Here is a 22522-nt window from a genome sequence, read left to right as displayed (position 1 = left end):
GGGAGGCCACCTAGGAGCCATGTAGTTACCACACTATTGACTGGACGACCACGCAAGTATCGAGGCGGTTTGGACAGAATGATTTAAACAATTATAATACGTATAATGCCAACACCTGCCGATGATGTCATAACGGAGTATGGGGAGCAACGCCGCAAAACATTTCACGAATACCAAATACTGATTCTCAATCTTATATCCGGCAGCAAAAGTGTCAAACATATGTTACAATGTACACAAACGCTACGGTTTGATGTCAAAGAGGGCATTTTGAACAATCGTTGGCACCGCCGATCAAATGAACAAACTAGATTTTCGCCTAGACTGCGGAAGATGTAGATAAAGTTGCGAAAACCTCCGCAGCGATGATGGGAACGAAAAAAAAAAAAACAACCCGGGTCATATAGTTAAAAGAGACAAGCACGCCAAAAGATATTAAGAAAGCCACAAGGGAAATGGCGGAAATTCAAGAAGACATCGAGAAACGTGGAGAGGAAGTTGGTAAGATCCGTGTAAGAGTCAATGATAGGAACACTGAAGCAACATTTTACTAAAGATGGCCGAAATTGGAAGTATCTATGCAGATATTACTATACCTGGTAACCATGTGTGTCCAAACAACCAACCAAGAATTTATATTCTGTATGGACCAAGTGGGTATCCAGGAAATTTACTGCTCTCTCCTCTTTTATTTCAACTCTCCCTTGTGATACAATATTGGCAACATCTCTGACGTTCATACGTCAACGCGCGAAACATCGCCATGTCCATTGGGTCATTGGTGAGATACCGCTGACAAATCGATGCGACCTCATTAATGACTTCTGGTACGCTGATGCATGGGCGAACTGATTCCACGAATATTTCCAACCGATCTTCAAAGTCGTGAGGGTCACAAAGTCCACCAAGGCCTTTTCCTTCCTTTCCATGCTTCTCCATTTATCTCCTTAGCTATTGTTCATTTTGCCATTTGGCTTCTTCTTGTGCGAGTGGACGAAACAGATGTTATTCCACTGGGGTGCGGGTGCAAGAGGTCTTTGTTTTTCCAGTGTGGGTGCAGGTTTGCTAAGGAATGACTATCGAATCATTTCTAATTTTTCTTTCCATGTAGGTGCATGTGTACGTATGGGTTTCGGGTGAGGCTGTCGCCTCCGCTTCTTGGACTTGGGACACCGTTTTCCCTTTGATAGTTGTTGCATAAAATATCTAAACAGTTTCTGGACTTGGTCAAGTTTTTCAGTTTCAGCTGTATTAAGTATTATATCATTATCGTCAAATAACTCGCCAGTGGCTCGTTTAAACCGCAGTGTTTACCTAACACTTCAGATATCCATCTTTCTTCCTGCTCCACCCTGCTAGAGCTGTTATACTCAAATTATTTTAATGATATTCCTCTAGTTATATAAGCATTAATCTGTTGATAGTTTCTGAGCTTAATCTATGCCTTACCTATCTACTTCTGTGCTGAGATCCCTCTTTCAGTCTTCTGTCTGAAGGTGCATATAAATATCTAGCTTAGTCAGCTTGAACAAGAAACTGTTTTCTATGGTTGTCATGTAGAATTTTTGACAGCTCATAGTTATTATCTTCTGGATACTTCTAGATATCGTATCTGCTCCGAAATGTTATTTCCGCATTCGTACGCCATGGCAGCATCTCTAGAACGTGTTGAAGACGACGATGGTGTAAACGACATAGACGTATCAGGCATTTAAAACACTTCATGTAATGTAGCTTGTTGTTGCAAACACGACACCGAGAATTACGTCAATGATCACAATCTCATCATCGAAACCAGAATTTTATTTGACTTTCTACAGACATTGCTACTGGAGAAAGTCACACACTCGAGATCGGAATAGCATCGTTGCATGCTTATGGCAGTTGGCCTAATATTCGATCGCGTCCATTAGGGGGATTCCGTAAATAATACGCTCGTGCTTTTGGCACATAGTGGCACGACCTAGAGCGTTGTTAGATTGTTGTACTTCCCATGGCGCATACGAACTAGAATCAATAAATAGCAGGATCCGACGGAGGATCACATTGGTGACCGGTAAGGACTAAAACTTTCATACGCGTACACCCGCCACATTGCCATTTTAGTCGGATCTCCAACGGTGCGAGGTTGATATTGCACAGTCGTCGTGAAGAACGGTTCTTGGTTTGTGTGAATATAATAATAATATTCCCCACATTCACACCAAAAATGCAAACAAATTTTGCATGCAACACCCAACGGTACCACTTACAATTTTTTGCGCCAGACAATGTCAGGATCCTCACTACGGCTCAGGTTAATCTGACCTGCACGTCATCAGTGGTAGTTATGTAGCTTCAGCATGGACAACACAAAGGTCAAAGAGCTATATGTTTGGGTTTTCCCAGATCTGATATTTAAATACAATGACAGTCGTGCGTGGACGTGAGATACATGTGCATGTTAACTCTAGAAAACTCGTTTACATGGTGCATTACGGTACTGGTCTTGGCGATGTTGTGCGTAGATTGTTTACAGGCACACCATAGGATCCACAATGAGGCTTTCTCAAGCAATGTTAACTGGAATTATTCTCTTGTTGTTGACCCGAATAGACCTTAATCAGCTTAATGCAGCCAAATGAAGAAGAAAAAACCAAACCTCGGTGACATTACAATTATCCAAGTCAGAGGTAGCACAAATGCAAACGGACGACAGAATATTTCCATTCCTCGCTTTCATTCCAGCGCTGTTGGCATTTGTGGCTGCAGCTCCAGCGGTTGCAAAAGAGGGCCGTCGAAACTGCATCTGGAATGTCTCCGTAAATGGCACAGGCATGCACAAATACAATTATCTTTTGCAGCCGACACATTTTCTTTCTAATAATTCTCTAAATTTGCTTCATAGCCTACAATTACTACTATAACAATGAATATCCGGGATATAATTTGTGCTTACATAAATTTAAATAAAATAACTTTTCGATTTCTAGGTCAATAAAAATATTTTCCAGTATTCGCAACAAGTTGAAATAAACTAGTTGAAACATAATAAATTTAAACGTTTGATTCCTGTAGAAACAGTCAGATAAAGTTTTGCAATCATAACCGTTTTTTTGTTGTTGTTGTTGTTTTATTTGTTTGCCTTGTCTATGTTTTGTATTTGCCTTTGAAAAAGACTCATTAAGAGTCGAAAGCTCTCAGGTTAGTTAGATACTAGTTATGCACTGTTCGTTGTCAGTTTATTGCATTTATCTTAATCAATCCATGTCACACGTGATCCCTTGCTGGATCCAGTGCAATTGAAAGGACTGTTATTCGCCATATGATTTGTATTCTTTATATATAGTTTGACAGATTCAACATAGTGCTTCAAACAATATATAATTATATCAATGGAAGATACTCATCCAAAGGGTAAAAATTGCTTCAATATTTTCTTGAAATATTTCATATATATTTTAATCAATTCTCTCATAAAGAGAAGAAAAATTTGTAATCATTCGTAATTAATTCATAATTAGCATTATTAGTATTTAGAGGGATATTAATATTTGTTTAAAAATGAACATTATTATTAGTATCTTTTATGTTCATCCCTTTAATCTTCTTTAAGGTACAGGGCTCAAAATTAGCAATAATCCTCTAACCCATAGTTAATGACTTTGCTGATGGACCACTAAAACCCCACCATTTTAGTAAAATTGGAGTAGTGAAATTTATTGTTTTTGCTATCATAAAAATCAACAATTATTCCATTGTCGGATGTATCCAGTGAAACATGGGTTGGCAATTCCTTTAATGATTAATTGATCTGTTTATTATGTTAATCGAGGATCTACCAACATCATGTACATGGTAAGGTATAATAAACGCTGTAGGTAATGGGGTGGTATTGGCCAATCCAAAACGGTCACGTTTGCCACCTCATTGAATAATTCAGAATTGTACAGAACAATTTTTTCATATTTTTTTTATCCTCAATAAATATTTAGTGCCTTGTACACTGAAAATTGTAAATATGTTGAATTATTTGCAAGGTGTACAGCTGCTATGAAACAGCAGAAATTAAATGATGAGAGATAATGTGATTGCTAGTATGATCAAGGGAAGACACTAAGAATGTACCAGAGATGTTGGAATACCTGAAGCATGTTACGAGAAAGACTGTCATGTGCGCTTTCTGAACTAACTCTTCGGAGTAATACATAAGTGCCCACGCTTACTTCATTCATTAATAGGCATACCAAAAAAAAACTTGAACAAATCATCCCTGGAATCACACAGTGCAAGTTCGCAACAGATAATGAAAGAGAGATGCGTGAAATCAAGAGAAAGTTGGTTCCAGAAAATCAGAGCAAACTGTGGCATCTTTGAACACGAGCATCTTCAAATGTTCATGAAGCAAACATTTTTTGGATCTTGTTGATGAAATACAGTTCTTGTTGGCGTGTCTTTAATTTTAGTAGGATCAGTGAAATTTAGGCAGGATCGGTAAACTTTTTTTATCGTGATCCTGTGTGTTAGCAAAAAAACTTTGTTTAATTAATTTTGAGTCCTGCATTCAGTGTCACCTGAACACTCCAAGCCACCTGTATTCTCAATACATGTAATTTGATCACATGCTTGATTTTAGCACCCCTTCTTAACTTTATTGTTAAGGTATGTATGTATGTATATATGTATATGTATATATGTATATCTGTATATGTATATATGTATATATGTATATGTATATATGTATGTGTGTATGTATAGATGTATGTATAGATGTATATGTATGTATGTATGTATGTATGTATGTATGTATGTATATATATATATATATATATATGTATATGTATGTATATATATGTATATGTATATATACATACATATATATATGTAAATATGTATATGTATATATGTATATATGTAAACATATATATATATATATATATATATATATATATATATATATATATATATATATATATATATATATATATATATTCCAATCAGAGTGATCAAATGCAATAACCAATTTTTATGAATTGTGTGTGTGTGTGTGTGTGTGTGTGTGTGTGTGATTTGGACTGTTAACGTAGCTGTAACAATTTTTCAGTCATATCGCTACTAGAGGGCCTCAAGGGAGAATAGTCATTGACTAATGAGTCACCCTCTGTAAATCAAGCATTATTATTATTATTATTATTATTATTATGATGTCTGCAGTGTGGCAGTTTATAGTGATGTCTAGCACTGCGCCGTCGTGCCGCAGACATGTAGCATGATGTCCCACCCAATCACATTATCCTGACACCAGGCCAACCAGTCCTAACACTCACCTCTTAATGCGGAGTGCCTAGCGAGGCAGCTGTTAGTACAATTTTGTATAAGTCTTTGGTATGACTCGGCCGGGGTTCTAACCCGCGACCTCCCGCATCCGAGGCAGACGCTCTAACCATTATGCCACCGAAGCGATCCATTTGTGAATTGACTTATCTCGCTAAATGTGATGCAATTTGAATGTTTGCCTATATTGTATGATTCACTGTTTGTTATTTTGTCTTTCACAGATGTATTGGCAGAAGATTGGGACAGAATCTTTGCAATAGTGGGTCAAAACATCGACATTAATTGTGGTGTTGACTTCCCTGTGAAGGACCTCCTGCATACCATTTGGTACAAAAATGGTGTTCCACTAGCTTCTGCCGAACAATCAGGGAAAGTCAATTACTATGCAGAAATATGGAGTAGCAAACTGACTATCACCACGAATTTCAGCTTGAGAATTTTCACAGTAAAGAAGGAAGATGCTGATGACTACACATGCAGAATTTTTACGTCGGCACAGAACAACTTCTTGACCTATAATAACACAATAGAATTAGTTGTTCAAGGTTTGTTTTTGCTCTAACCTTTGGCAGCTCGGGCCAAATCTTAACTTTTGACAATGACTCACTGGATTCTTTCTCTAAATTAACGGAAATGATTTATCCTAGGTTAATCTTGGAAGATTATCTTGAGGTTGTTTTGTTTGGTTATTACGGCGCTTTGAATACTTTTATAGGGTTTAAGAGCACAATTCTGGCTATATAGGGTTGAATAAAATTTGGTATCTCCAGAAAGGTGATGGCAATGGGCTAAAAAGTTTTAAAAAAACAAAGTCAGATTTTTATTTTTAAAAAATCAACTGAAAAATGACCAAGACCTCCCCTGGAACATCATCACATGATGCATTCGACGGTAAAATATTGTCTCCATAACTCATCTCTTATGACAATCAGGATGATGCATACCCGGGTAAAGTATTGTTTCCATTAGCCATCTCTTATGACAATCAGGAGGATGCATACCCGGGTAAAGTATTGTTTCCATTAGCCATCTCTTATGACAATCAGGAGGATGCATACCCGGGTAAAGTATTGTTTCCATTAGCCATCTCTTATGACAATCAGGAGGATGCATGCCCGGGTAAAGTATCATCTTCATTAGACACATGACATGCAGATCACAAGGTCATTAAGCTTATGTTTTAAGCCCATAAGAATTTCATCCACTAATTAACACGCACCAACCAGCCTCTGTTCTTATCAGATCATTTCTACATTTTACAGCTCCATCAGGCAAACACTGACCCCCTGTGACCTCTATCACTTAACAGGATAGTATTGGGAACTATTTACAAAGTCAACACAGATACCTTGCTACAAATTACCCACGTTTCCGAATAAGTGTCCTCACATTAAAACTGCAGTGTGTTTAATCTTTTTAATTCTAAAAATGTGTTTTTTATATTATAATACAAGAAGTACAGCAGAAGAAACAATATACGAAAGTCCGCTATGATCCCTGATTGTACGTAGGGGTGAAATGATTCATCAAAATGAATGATTCATTGAGAATATTTTTCATTTTGATACATCAATACTAAAAATTTTAAAATTCATTCAAAATGATATCACCTTGTAAAAGTTGGAATTTATCTTTTTTTAAAAAATAATTATTAGTCATTTACCTCTTTACTCTTTGCATGTATATCTATCATATCACAGGTTGTGGATGATGATGTTCGTTCATCGGTGTCGATGAGAACCATTTAATGTCATTGAATCACTGGGAGTGGGTCCGGAGATGGCTGATCAGTCTGATCCGGGCCCGGAAGAGTCTGTTGCAGTGGGGATATGGATGTAGAGGTTGCTTACCGGGAGTTGCTAAACTGCTGTTCCTGGATTTGCGCAGATCACGTTTCTCAGCTGCGTCCACCAGTCTTTTCTGCTCAAAGGCTGCCGCACCAGTATTGACTTGACTGCGTCAAGCAGATCGATTAGCAGCGACACTCTCCCAGCTGTCAGGGTCAATGCCTAGGTTCTTCAGCGAGGCCTTGAGGGTGTCCTTGTACCTTTTTTTTGTGGACCACCGTGAGATCTCTTGCAATGGTGTAGCTCTCTCTAAAAGACCTTCTTAGGTAGGCGTTCTACTGGCATGCGGACAACATGGCCAGCCCATCGGAGTTGTTGTGCCTTGCACAGCATGGTGTGGATGCTTGTCATGCCGGCCTTAGTGAGCACCTCTGTGTTCGGTACCTTGTCTTGCTATCTGATTTTCAGTAGTTTTCTCAGGGAGCTCATGTGGAAGTGGTTCAGTTTTGTAACATGGCGGCTATACACAGTCCATGTCTCACAAGCATAGAGGAGGGTGGGGAGAACAACCGCTGCGTAGATTTTGAGTTTGGTGGCAAGCTTAATGCCTTTCCTATCCTAGACATCTGAGCGGAGTCTGTCAAATGCTACGCTGGCTTTGGCAATCCTGGTGTTGACCTCATCGTTTATGTGAACTGCTTGTGAGATGATGCTGCTGAGGTATGTGAACCTGTCTACATTTGTGAGCTTTTGGCCATTGACAGTGATGAATGATTCCAGGTAATCTTCTCCAGGAGCTGGCTGATGCAGAACCTTGGTCTTGCTGGTGGAGATGATGAGTCCGAAGTTGTGTATGATGATATTATCAAGACGTGTGTATTATTTAGCCCCTAATGATTAGATAGACTGATCCATCTGTACGATATAACCTATTATGTATTGATGTGCTGTTGAACACCTGTCAATCAATCCACCATAATACCTAGATATACACCGTTATGTTGTATTTTGTATTTCAGAGCCAATTTCTCCACCTCTCAATCTAACGGCCCACAGTGTGGAGAGTGACAAAATTGAAATCAGTTGGCAAGCTCCCCCACGAGAATCCATCAATGGAATTCTACAGGGATATGAGATTCAATATGAAATCGTGGGAAAAGACAGAATCATTCCAATCACAATAAATGAAACTAAACAGGTAGGCAACACTGAACACAGACTTCATCACAGACACAGGGGCTCATATCGTTGCTTACAATTGACCTGTCATACATGTACTATATAATAACTACAATGGAGGACAGTTCTCTCCTTGCTCGCGCGACCTATTTAAGAATAATCGCTGATATTTCAAGCTACACTTTGCGTAGTTTAATAAATTTGGTACTGATATTTAGCTCAGGCATTTGACTGTGTATCCCTATCAAAAGTTTGACTTAATATCATACCTTTAAGGAATGCCAAATCATTTTCCCACAGTACCACTCGAAATGGCCATGATCGAGCCCGCTTAATATGCAAAAACAACTCCCTGAATGGAATACTACCTTCTCAATGGCCAACTGAAAATAAGTCATAATTATATACAAGAAGTCATTTTCTTTTAACCAATGAGAGGACAATATTTCATTCAGCGCTTTGTTCCTGTAAAACAACAACAACAACATCAGGACATTCAGTTTATTTCAAGACTGCATACCTTGACTAAAGGTTGAGGCCATTGAAACCTGTTGGTCAGTAATATCCTATACTGGTAACGACATAGATAACTATTAAACACAGGTTGGGTAAATAATGTGCTGTTCACCACATTCTTCTTTTATGTTGAGTTTGTTTTTAAAGACATTTTGGTTGGTTGCTAAGTGATACTAGAGCTTGTTTGCTGCTATGACTCCATCTAATTTCTAAAGGGAATTCACATGAATGCGAGCTACAGTTCAAGGTATCAATTTACTGATCAACTAAAAGTCTTTCTCCTCAAAGATGCAGCATGTCAGAGTTTTGTGTATTTATTAGGCTCTCCAACTCAGTCACTGAAGCACTTGAGAATGCTTTTTTGCACTACATTTAGGCATCTGTCAGATTATAGGTGACGTCAAGCCAATGATTTTGATGCTGTGAATGAACTATTGATAATAAAAGTAAAACAGAGGGATTTATGATCACTCTGAATAATAGATGAGGTTGTCTTATAAATGAAGGTATGCACCAAGGACGGTAAAATTTCCTCAGTCAATTCATGGAAACAAGTTGATATAGATAGGTCTCTATGGTCTTAAAATCAGTAATAGAAAGAGTCACAACCAACAAGTTATGTAAAATTCAACAGATAATTTATTTCTCTAGAATACAAAGTGAAAATGGAAAAAGAGGAACTTACAATATTGTGAATTAAGTCCTAAATAAACCTACAATTACAGACAATAATGATTAAAGTTCTGAAAAAAACTTGAATGGAAATCCAAAATTAAATCCAATGTTGGGAGTGTTGATGTGCCTTTGGTGGCCCATATAGTGGTGATGTGCCAACAGTCTTTTGTTGAATCACAATAAAACAATCTAAGAATATATCCTTATTTGAAATTTACCTATAAATGTAAATCTCTATTTCCAAGAAAGTTATATTTCATGACCAGTTTATATTTCCAGTGAACAAATAATCTAAATAAATTTCAGCCCAAATAGTGGACACAACAATGAGTCTGCCTCAAGATCTTATAACATGAATGAAATATTTCGAGCAAAGCAAGATTATGTAGTCCTCTACTTGACCTGAGGTCACAATTAGCAATTTCTAAAATAACCATTACCTAATGGAAAAGAACCTTCTAAGAGCTCCTGATGTTTACAAGATATACAGTCTTAGTTATAATTAGAAGTCTATTACTAAACTTAATATATAAAATGTCGTAAACAACAGGTTGGTATGGCATTTAATAGGGAATGTCCAAAGTTCTAGACTCAGATTGAGACAGATATGTTGTTTATGAAAACAAAATCAAAGATTCAGCTAAAGTGGAAAATGAACTTGATTTTAGACAGGGCCAAGTCCAACATACAATTTATCATAGCATACAAAACTATGAAAATATACAAATAAAAGAAAACTCACAAACAAACAGTGCAAATTAATTATACATAACACCTCCCCTGATAAAGAAAAAGAAAGATTTATGAAATAAAGCTTTCTTTTAACTATTAGTCAAATCTATAGGTGATGCAAATTTGCATAAGATGAAATCTTATGAATAATACAAAGTATACATGAAACAATATCATATTTTTATACATGTTAAAATTTATCTGTTAGATTGTCTTTTCCACTGACGTGCCTGATGTCAATATTGTATTCCTGCAACATCAAACTCTACCTTAAGAATCTTTAATTTTTGTTTTCATCTTGCCAATGAAAGTAAGAAGGTTGTGATCACTAAATACAATAATCGGAGGAGCTGAACTAATGTAAACTTCAAAGGGTTGGAAAGCGATATCAAAGCCAAACATTCCTTCTCGATTGTGGAATAATTTTTCTGGTGGTTATAGAAAAATAGCACACTGGAGGATCGACACAATTTTGTCTTCTTGAATCAATACTCTACCAGGAGACATCAATTGCATCAAAAGACATTTTAAATGATTGACTGAAATTTGGAGTTGAAAGAACTGGTGCTCTCTTTAGTATAGCCTTGAATTAATCAAAAGCCTAAAGCCGCCTGACATTTTTCAAACCAATAAAACTTCGTTTCCTCACTCGATAAATTTGTCAGGGGTTCAGTAATTATGGAAAACTTGGAACAAACTTTCAGATAGTATCCTGCCATATCCAAAAGTTGCATCAGTTGCTTTTTGCTGATTGACAGTTCAGAGATAGCCTTGACCTTATCATCTATAGGTTTAACTTGTCCATGTCCCACAATGTCCTAAAAACATGACACAAGTATGACAAATGTCACTTTTAGATGAACTATCAAATTTGCAACAGTGAGTCTGTCAAAGTCTCTAAGTGATCTTTCCAGGTGTCACTATAGATGATGACATCATTGATATAAGCCTCACAATTATCTAGACCGGATGTAATCACGTTCTTTAAACACTGAAAAGTACAAGGCAAACCTTTTATCCCAAATGGCATCGCTTTATATTGATAAAAGTCTCCCTTGAGTCACAAGTGCCAAAATTTCCTTTGCACTTTACATCAGTGGAATTTGCCAGAATCCTTTCAGAAGGTCAAGCTTGATGACATATTTTGCATTTCCAATTTTATCAATGCAGTCATTGATTCTTGGCAATGGAAATGAATCTATTTTAGCTTCACTGTTCACCTTTCTTTAGTCTGTGCTCATGCGGAAAGTATTATCAGGTTTCAATACAAGTATACATGGTGAACTCTTTTACTCGGCTCTATGAAATCATTTTCTACCATATACTGAATTTTTTCAAACATTCCTGTTTGAAAGGGTTCATCCTGTATGGATGCTGTTTCACATTTGTTGAACCTACAATTTCAACATCATGGTAGATTTTATTTGTTCGTGCTGTAACATCTGAAAACAAGTGCTCATAGTCAAGTAATAGCTATTTTAGTTCATTCTTTTCTTGTTGTTGCAGATGTGAAAGTTTCTAGTCCAGACTATTCATAATTTCTGAATTTTGAAGATTGGTTACACCAAAGTCACTATAGTCCGATTGCATTCCATTGCTTAAATCTTCACTGTGTGGGGCAGGTACAACTAAACTGATTGCATGAATAATGCTAGGTTATCTCTAATCCTTTAACATATTTATATGGCAAAAGTTGTTTTTGTTTTCTCCTCCCAGAAGTATTTATGGTATAATTTAAATTATTTACTTTCTTTTCAACTGTGTAAGGGCCATATTATTTTTCCTGAAGAGCATTTAGTGGTATCGGCAAGAGAGCGAGAACTCTATCACCAGGCTGAAAACTTCTTTCCTTTGTATTTTTGTCATACTTTAATTTTATTTCTGACTGAATCGAGTGCAGATTAGATCTTGCAACCTCACAAGCCTTTGACAACTTATGTTTAAAATTAGAAAGATAATCGAGAAGATTAATTTATATATCTTTATTTGAAAGAAGTTTCTCTTTTAACAACTTTAATGGTCCACGGACAATGTATCTAAAAACTAGTTCAAATGGACTAAATCCCAAAGATTCTTTAACTGGTTCCCTAACAGCAGACAACAGTAAATGCACACCTTCATCCCAATATTTTCTGGTATCAAAACAATATAATCAAATAATATTTTTTAAAGTTTGATGAAATCTTTGTAAAGCCCCATGGCTTTCAGAGTGATAGGCAGAAAACTTGAATTGCTGGATGCTTAATTCATACATTACTTGCTGAAATATTCCAAAAAAAATTTGTCTCTTGATCAGATAGGCAGACTTTGGAAGGCCACTTTGTTTTAAAAAAAACTTTATCAACCCTTTTACTATTGTTTTAGTTTTTATATTCCTTAAAGGTATTGCATTTGGGAATCTTGTGGATGCACACATTATGGTCAACACATATTTGTTGCCTGACTTGGTCTTAAGGGACCAACACAGTCTACCATTATAAATGATTTTTCAAGTGCAGGAATAGGTTGCAGATGAGCCTTATGTATCTTCTGATTGGGTTTTCTACCATTGGAAGAGTGGGACAAGATCTGCAGTATTTGCAAACATCGCTTTTAATTTTTAGTCAATAGAAGTGATTCAGGATCTTGTGATAGGTCTTATTAAACCTTAAATGACCAGCCAAATGAGCTTCATGGGCCAGGCTAAGTATTTCCTGTCTGTAAGATTTTGGAACTACAATTTGATAGCTCACTGACCACTTCTCACCAGCAGGTACCTCAGGTAGTCTCCATTTTCTCACATGGACCCCTTTTTTAACAAAATAACAAATGGGTACTTCTGTGGCTTCAGTTTCACTAATGGCCCTCTGAATCAAACAGGAGATCTCAGATTGTTTTTCCTGTTTTCCTGTTTAATGACAAGTGATTGTTGTTTGTCACCCTGATTACAATAAAGAGAATGAGTAGTTAAAAGATCATTGTGATCAATATTTTTTGACTGATCCAAACAAGAAGCAAAAGTGATCTCATCAAAAGTGTGACCAGTACATGTGTCAGCTAAAGAAATATTTTTCTGACAAACATCTATGCCATAGCTCTAGCAACTGTACAAGCAGGGTATAAATCAAAGATTTCTTTTTTCAATTGGATCAACTTTGATCCAAACAGGGCTGGCTAGTTACAAGTGGATTAATCAGAACATCATTTCCAGCTAGATCATTACCTACTAATAATTGAATACCCTCAATGGGTAAAGACAATACTCTTCTGACTGTCAAGGGTCCTGAGACTAAATCTGATGACAAATTTACACAATAGAGAGGAACTTGTTTTAAATGGCATACATCTTTTCTTTTTCCTTATTATATGAGCTGCAAAGGTAAGCAAGACAGGGATAAATTCATTGGAGGCATAACAAATAGTTTTACACTTCAATTTTATTAAGAAGGATGTGAGTAGAATTCATAAAATAGATGAGATTGAGATTTTGTTTTGCCCAATCACAAATGTTACTTTTGAAATGTCCTTCCTTATTGGCTGATAGTAAAAACTCTATTTTCAGCTCAAGATTTTTGATCTCCTGACCAGGTGCACATATAGTATGGCCTTGCAACCTCCTGCTTTGTCTATCAGGAATTGCTTGTCTTAAGTCAAGAAATAGATTTTGTCCAAAAGTGGTATGTATATAGGCTTATTGTCAAGCCTATGTTAGTGGGAAGAGAGACATAAGTCATTTTTCTCATGGCATTGTCATCACCATAAACAGTTTTGTTATGGTTTTGGTTAAAAAATTTAATTTGTATTTATTTCCAGAATCTCTTCAGATTCATATCATGCTTGGCATGAATCAGTTTTAAGCTGGGGCAGTTCATTTTGTGACATGCTGGCTAAACTGAACCAAACATGAATCTTTAGACGAGTACCTTGGACACACATTTTTCACTGTAAATTCTCTGATCATGGGCTGGACCTGCAGATCCTGACTTTGTTTCAACAAAATCTTAAATAAGTTTAGTTAAGAACTTTATCTGTATATATGGGAGCTGTCTGGGGTTTTGGTTTCTCAACAGTGCTTTGTGTTGCCAAATGCTTGTGAACGTGTATAATACAAGCATATATATATATACACATATATATATATTTATACACACATATATATATATTATATATATATTTATACACACACACACACACACACACACACACATATATATATATATATATATATATATATATATATATATATATATAATATACACACACACATACAGTATATATATATATATATATATACTCTCTAAGTGTATTCTACCCATGTATTCAACGTACACATATACTTTACCTATGATAGAAAATATATACTGTGCATGTATTAAATCCATGTAGTCTATACATACTCTATATGAACTCTACCCATGTAGTCTATATATACTCTAAATGAACTCTACCCATATAGTCTATACATACTCTATATGAACTCTACCCATGTAGTCTATACATACTCTGTATGAACTCTACCCATATAGTCTATACATACTCTATATGAACTCTACCCATGTAGTCTGTATGCACTCTATATGAACTCTACCTATGTAGTCTATATATGCTCTATATGAACTCTACCCATGTAGCTTATATATACTCTGTATGATCTCTACCCATGTAGTCTATACATACTCTATAACTCTACCCATGTAGTCTATATATACTCTAAAATGAACTCTACCCATGTACTCTGTATATACTCTATATGAAGTCTGCCTATGTAGTCTGTATATACTCTATATGAAGTCTGCCTATGTAGTCTGTATATACTCTATATGAAGTCTGCCCATGTAGTCTGTACATACTCTATATGAACTCTACCCATGTAGTCTATACATACTCTGTATGAACTCTACCCATATAGTCTATACATACTCTATATGAACTCTACCCATGTAGTCTGTATGCACTCTATATGAACTCTACCTATGTAGTCTATATATACTCTATATGAACTCTACCCATGTAGCTTATATATACTCTGTATGATCTCTACCCATGTAGTCTATACATACTCTATAACTCTACCCATGTAGTCTATATATACTCTAAAATGAACTCTACCCATGTACTCTGTATATACTCTATATGAACTCTACCCATGTACTCTGTATATACTCTATATGAAGTCTGCCTATGTAGTCTGTATATACTCTATATGAAGTCTGCCCATGTAGTCTGTATATACTCTATATGAACTCTGCCCATGTAGTCTGTACATACTCTATATGAACTCTACCCATGTACTCTGTATATACTCTATATGAACTCTACCCATGTAGTCAACATATACAGATGCTCTATCCATATAATCTATATATAGTCACATATACTTTAAATATAATCACATGTATTCTACCCATGCAGTCAACATATTTTCAACATGTACTCTACTCACAGGGGCCCCCAAGTGTTCTAAAGTGCTCATCTTTACAGATCATTGCCATCTCACCTCTGTCTGCATGAGTTCACGTCTCAGGCTCAGCCAATGTGGGTATGTGAGAAACCTTGTCAGTAGTTTCTTGTGGGTTGGTGGTTCTTTCAGGGGTTTTCCCAGGTTCTTCCTCCACCATTGATACTGGCCACCATCTATAGCCTATCTTATGCTGAAAAATGGCGTCAAAACCTACAACAACAACAACAATGTGATTTTAAATAATTTATGTGCAAAAACTCTTGCTGTGAAACTCAAAACCCCACAAATAAAAATATACAATGTACAAATAACTAAACAGAATCTGACCAAGTCATACTCCATAGTAGGATGTCTGCTATTATCCTGTTCACCAATGTGTTTTTTTTTAAATGTTTTTTTTAATGGTTTCTTTGTGTATTTCATACTTCACTGACTTAGGTTAAAACTTCTATTTTAATTTTACTTTATTTTAACTGTTCATGCAAAGATCACAAATTATAGATCTCTGTAAGGATGAAAATCCTACAGAAAAGACACTGCAACCCACTTTTTATATTCTACTGACTTAGATTAAGTGTTTATGTATTGCTCATGATCACTTTTGATATTTTGCATGCTGTGTATGTACTGACCTGTCTTGATTCATGAAATGGATATTGTTTTTTTTATGAGCTGTACTCTCTCATTGCAAAAGTCTTTATGGCCCATATTTATGCTTGATTGACTTAACTTTTGTGTTCACTTCTCAGGCTTTCTTCATGCTAGAATCATGAAATTTGTAGTGATCTGCATCTTGGCTTGTGCCACACCCTTACAATAAATTCTTATTGTGACCTATCTATCATTTTTGACTGGCTTTGCTCAAGATATTTGCATTTAGGACACGTTTACATTACCTTTAAGCATTCTATCTGCATATTGTTAAACCTAAATAATGAATCTTGGTGAGTCTTAATAAGTATTACACCCATGCTGCAAAAAGAGATCTATGTGACCGATATTTCATGTTTCAGTGACTTTATTGAAATCTGGTGTTGAAAGTTCTATTACAGTAAAACCTGTCTTGAAAGACCAATGCTAGGTGAGACCACTGTCTTGAAAGACCACTGCTAGGTGAGACCACTGTCTTGAAAGACCATATTCTCAGTGCACAGATTTATTGATTATATAGTGGTATGACCTGTTATAAGAGACCACCTGTCTTGAGAACACCATACTTTTTTGGCAGTCTTTCAAGAGAGGTTCTACTGTATTTGGTGGTGTTTCTATTATAATCAAGAAACTTGATAATTGGGTACTTCTCTGTACTGTACTATATTCCAAGACAATCAAAGAATTTAAGTCACTGTGATCTACATTTTAGGCTTTACTAACAAATGTTAAGTAGTTGTGTTCGCCTCTTGCCAAGATAGATATCTTTCTTGCCATATACGTATATCATGGCTTACACATAAGTCCCTTTCTGACCAGTGCATTTGGAAGTAGAAATTAAGTCATATTCAGTGGAAAACCTTCCATATTAATGACTGTATGTTTTACATTGTGACTGGTTATCCTGAGCACTTAAACTGTGTATTGTACATGTGAAAAAGTATAGCAATTAAATAAATGGACTGCATGCAATTAGATCAGAAATTTCAGCAGTGGTGATTAATCAAGGTAATCACAGATGCAGGAATATGCTTGTAATAGTGGTTATGCTGAGTCTAAACTTGTGATTTCCTGCCCTGTAAAATCTAGCTTCCAGGGGGTGGAATGATAGAAAAGTAATTAAAGAACAAAAATAACCCCCCCAAGAAACCAAATCAGGAAAAGCAAAATTAATCTCTGGCTGGTATCAAGTCATTATTATACCTACTTTGATATTAGGAAAGAATGTCCATTATTTGTGTTTTTTTCTTCTCTTCTGCTATGACCTCAGTAACAACACAGTCTAACATTTCACTGTCAAGATCCCTTTAAATTTATTTTCTATATGATAATTAATGTTGACAGTGTTTGCTAGAGACTATTAAAAGTTTCATATGGATGAGCATAATAATAATTATTAATTGCAGTCTAGTTGTTTTTAAGCATGAATTATTTTTCCATTGTTCCTTCCACCAAAGTTAAATTCCTATTCTCACATAGTTAATTTATCTAACATTTTCCAAGTTCCTTTGATCTGACTTTCCATTATATTTTCTCCTAAATTCCATATATGATAGGCTATATGTTTCTCAATTCAGCTTCATCTGCAAGTTGGAGGGAAGAAAGTAGTAATTTCAAGCAAACTTACTATTTAATGTAGATATGTTGTGTTTAATTTGTACCTTTTTCTTTTGAAAAACGGACATTTAATAAGTTTGGAGTTTATTAATAACAATTATGTGTATGTGCTATGTGAAAGATTTTAACAGATTTGTAATTGGGACCCATTGTGTGAAACTAATAATGATATTTGCTAAAAGCAAGTCATTGCCATTATGTTTATAATATAGTGTGCATTCTTTATTGCCAAATATTGTCTGTGTTAGTAAAAATAGTAACACACTTGTATGGTCTTACTAAAATTAGTAACATAACATAATAGTGTTTCCACTCACACTGTTAATGTCCATCCTTTTCTTAATTTTTCACACGTTCTTCAGTAACTTGCATACTTGCTAATGTTGTGGTCAGTATTTTTGGACTTGGATGTGCCTGAGTTTAAAGGGAGAGATGTATTTGATTATTGTTTTGTATAATCTTTAATATCATAATTTTCAAGCAACAGAAAACATGGAAATTTACTGACCCTGAGTTGCTTTGGTATTGTTTTGTTGTGATTTTCCTTCACATCTTTTGCATCTTCATGCTTGGCTTACAATTTGCATTGGAATAATTACAATTTATGTAGATTGTCTTTTTGTCACTAAAAGCATTGATGTGGGGCATATGTTATTTATACACCTGTCTGGACCCTGGGTGGCAGAGTAGACTAAGGCACTTGCATTTACAGATCACTGACATCTCACCTGTCTGTATGGGATTGAATTTTGGTCTTGGATAACATGGGCAAGTGAAAAATCTTGCCAGTAGTCTCCTGTGGGTTATTGTGCTAAAAAATGGCTTTATATTAGTCATAAAAAAGTGCAGTAAGGTTTCCTTTTAAAGTTTTTCATTTGGTTATATTTTCTAAACCTTTGATGAATTTTATTGAGTATTGGGACAAATCATTTTGAAGCTAGAACAGTTTATTTGGGTGTGTCATGGTAGCTCAGTTGCTATCATGTCAAGTTCAGAATCCAAGAGTTGTGGGTTCGAAAACTACCCAAGACAGCCCAGGTCGGTTGCCTTGGTGTGTCCTTCTGAAAGGCACTTAACTCACCATTACTTGGAATGATATTGGCAGTAATGTGTTAAAAGGAATGACATGGGCAATAATCTGTTACAAGTGCCATTAAAACAAACAAAAAGCATGCAATTTATTTTGTGACATTCTCACTTAACCTTCAGGAGCTATGGTGGCTCAGTGGTTAGCATGCTGGACTTGTGAATGAAATGGTGCAGGTTCGAATCCTACCATCAGACAAGACTGGGTCAGTTACTGTGCTGTGTCCTTGGTCAAGCACTTGACTCCAGTTGCCTTTGACCCCAAATAACCTACTTATATTGCTACACTATGGAACAAACCAAACCAAATCAAAACTCAACCTTTAGACCAGGGATAAAGGTCACACATTTGTTACTGCAATATTTTAATCTGGGCCTTGACCAGCAGGTCCTGACCTTTTTCATCAAGCTCTTAACATAAGTCTAGTTAGTAGCTATATCTGTGCATATCTCAGAGCTGTCTGGGGATTTGATTTTCCACCCGACATGATGTGTGTTGCAAAACACTTGTCTCTGCAGTTTTTATGCAACATCCTGATGTCAGTATTTATCAAAACTAAATGATCTTTTATTTTTTTCAGAGAGTGATTATCCAGGGACTGCAGCCATTTACAAACTACAAAATATCAGTGCGAGCTTTTAATGATGTTTACAAGGGTCCAGCATCCTTTACCTTTGTCAGAACTGCAGAAGGCGGTATGGCATTCATCACTTCATTTGTCTCTTTTTGTCAGTTTTTTTGAGCTCACGTGACAGTAAGGTCAAGTGTACTTATGGTATTGCCCAGCAGCCAATGTCCATCATCCTTCATTACTTGTCCATCGTGTGTCATCTGTCAGCATTGATTATTTTAAACTTCTCCAGGACCAAAATATGGCATGGATTTGATTGCAGCCTAATTGGAAAATATATTTTCATCTTCTCCAGAATGGATCATTTTCAAAGTTGATAGGAATTTGTCTTAGCAAATGCACTGTCAAAATTGTGTCAGGGGTGACTCTCCCAGCAGTCATGTGACTTCCTTTAGCTGCAAGTTGTGAAACCTATTTTACAGAAAATTGAAGCCAGTTTAAATCACATTTGGTGAAGTGTTTCTTATGACATACATTATTAAAATTGTGTGACTCCCCTGACAGTTACTTCTGGCTTCCATACCAATTATATGAAAAACATATTTTCAGCTTATTTTTCAGAATAACTGAGCCCATAGAAATCAAACCTGGTAGGGACATTTATTATGACATGCTCTAAGCAAATGTATGTTGGGGTGGCTCCCTTAACAACTGGTGGTAAGCTTATTTTGGACTTTTTTCTCTAACAGCGGGGCCAATTTGAGTCAAACTTAGAACACTTGCTTGTTAGGTAAATCTGTTAAAATTTTCCATGTGGGTGGCTCTCCTAACAAATGGTGTTGCTTCCATAGCAGAAATGTAGAAAACTTATGTTCAACTGCTTCTTTTGAATTACTGAGCCATTTTTAATCAATGCTGTCAAAATTTTGCCAGACATGGCTTCTTTAGCAATGATATGGTATCCATAGTAAAGTTATGATGTGCCTCTGCATCACTCATGTCCTTTGTCTATTTCCATCAAATGTCAGCCCATCCACATCTGCAATTTTCAGCTTGTGCAAAACCACTTGGCCAGATTGGATCAACATTTACAGGAATGATTCTTTGGGCATGCTATTTATAAAACAGGTTCTACAGGATCCATGCTGAGCTTTATATTAGAGCAAAAGGACCTCTTTCCCACCAGAATAGGACATTGTGGTGACATTGTTGGTAGAAGTAAGGTAATAATGTTCAAAACAGTCATTTAAAACGTTGTACAACAACAACAAAAAACTCTTTGAACTTTGTCAGAATATTGATTTTTCTTAGTTTGTTTCAGCAGAGTTGCAAAGAATGAAAGTAGTTCACTTTTGAAAATGGGTTACAGTTCTCTAGGTATAGGTCATCTCTTCCTACAGGATGACCTACAAAACAAACTTGTCTACCCTTACTAGCAATCTGGCTGTAAATCTCAGCAGAGTAATAATTTGCTCATGATTGAGTTACAAATACATGGAATATCATTCACTTTAACATTCAAGTGTAAATGTTCAGCAGGAATATTTGTGGATTGAAATATAATTGTATACATAAATGAACATTAAATTTACAAAAAAGTTAATCAGAAAGATTTTTTAAAAAAGAAATGTTATAAATAATACATTGACAAAGTAAAGAGTATTCAACATGATAAATGTACATGTTCATTTACATTACTTAGCAAAACCTTATAATTAAGTTGAACTTTAAAAAACATTTGAACTTTAGGAGAAGGGTTGCACTGTTTCATAAGAAGTTTGCTTTTCCAAAGGTTTATTCAGGAGTCTACTTTTCCATAGACCTGACACCTGATTTATTAAGGGGCCTTCTTTCATCAGGGCATGACACCTGGTTTATTAAGGGGTTTACTTTTCCCAGGGCACAACACATGATTTATTTAGGGGCTTTTGACTTTTTCCATAGCATCAAACATGGTTTATGGAGGGACTAACTTTTTCCACTAGGCATGAAATGTGTATAAAGGGGGATAATTTTTCCAAAACAAGTCAAACAACAAATTAAGTGGCCTGCTTTTCTTAAGGAATGATGCATTGTTTGTTAAGGGGCATTCAGTTATTTCACTCTATCTTGAACCATACATTTTTGCAGTTCCTCCTGTTTGTAGTTTAATGTCCTGCAGCTGATAGGCAACTTTGGCAAGGTCAGCTTGTTCTGATAGGCAACTTTGGCAGGGTCAGCTTGTTCTGATAGGCAACTTTGGCAGGGTCAGCTTGTTCTGATAGGCAACTTTGGCAGGGTCAGCTTGTTTTAGATTAAACGGAATATCAGTGCCATAATTTGATCCTTATGATCCCGACTCTAGCATGCAGGTCAACTTCACTGTTGGGTACCCCAGAATCATGTGAACAAACTCAGAATTTTTAGGCAGTCTATACATACGTATAATGTTTACTGGGTTTGCTTTAAGTCTGCATGCATGCACACATACACACACACACACACACACACACACACACACACAGTAGTTTGTCCTAAATGAAAATGGTGTTGCTCAGACATCCTGTATGCCTACCTCACCAGCCTTCTTGAAACTCTTCTTATCGCTATTCCTCCTTAATGACTGGTCACATATGCATGAGGTTTTTACTAAAAGACTTTATATAATGTTAAGTTGGTCATAAATCAAAATGATACTGATGTCCAATATGGCCACTACACTAGTCCTCTTGAAAATGTTCTTATTCATAGTGCTTCTGGATGGAAAGTCAGTTCAGCGTGAGGTTGTAATCATTGAAATTCTTATGATATCTAGCTTGTCCTAAATTAAAATTGATGAATGTTCAAATCTGGTATTTTCACAAAAACACTTCTTATAATGTCAGGTTGGTACTAAAAGAAAATGGTGTGGGTCTGACAGTCAGTATGGCTGGAATGGTGTCACCTTGGAAATCTTGTGTTTGCTACTTCTA

General features: G+C 36.0%; 1 protein-coding gene across 1 annotated transcript in view; it reads left to right on the top strand.

The window, feature by feature from the left end:
- Positions 1–22522, top strand: part of LOC149799638 (neural cell adhesion molecule L1-like protein) — a 36055-nt gene that overhangs the window by 12858 nt on the left and 675 nt on the right. Inside the window, exons 3-5 of the mRNA XM_089957106.1 lie at positions 5538–5861; positions 8123–8301; positions 19581–19695. Of these exons, the coding sequence (XP_089813232.1) occupies positions 5538–5861; positions 8123–8301; positions 19581–19695 (618 nt within the window). The remainder of the gene's footprint in view (positions 1–5537; positions 5862–8122; positions 8302–19580; positions 19696–22522) is intronic.

This window comes from Sinohyriopsis cumingii, chromosome 5 (genome assembly GCF_028554795.1).
Source record: "Sinohyriopsis cumingii isolate HCF-2022 chromosome 5, ASM2855479v2, whole genome shotgun sequence".
NCBI classification, from domain to species: domain Eukaryota; kingdom Metazoa; phylum Mollusca; class Bivalvia; order Unionida; family Unionidae; genus Sinohyriopsis; species Sinohyriopsis cumingii.
Note: the sequence above shows the minus strand (reverse complement) of the source record. Positions and strands in the feature narration are given on the sequence as shown.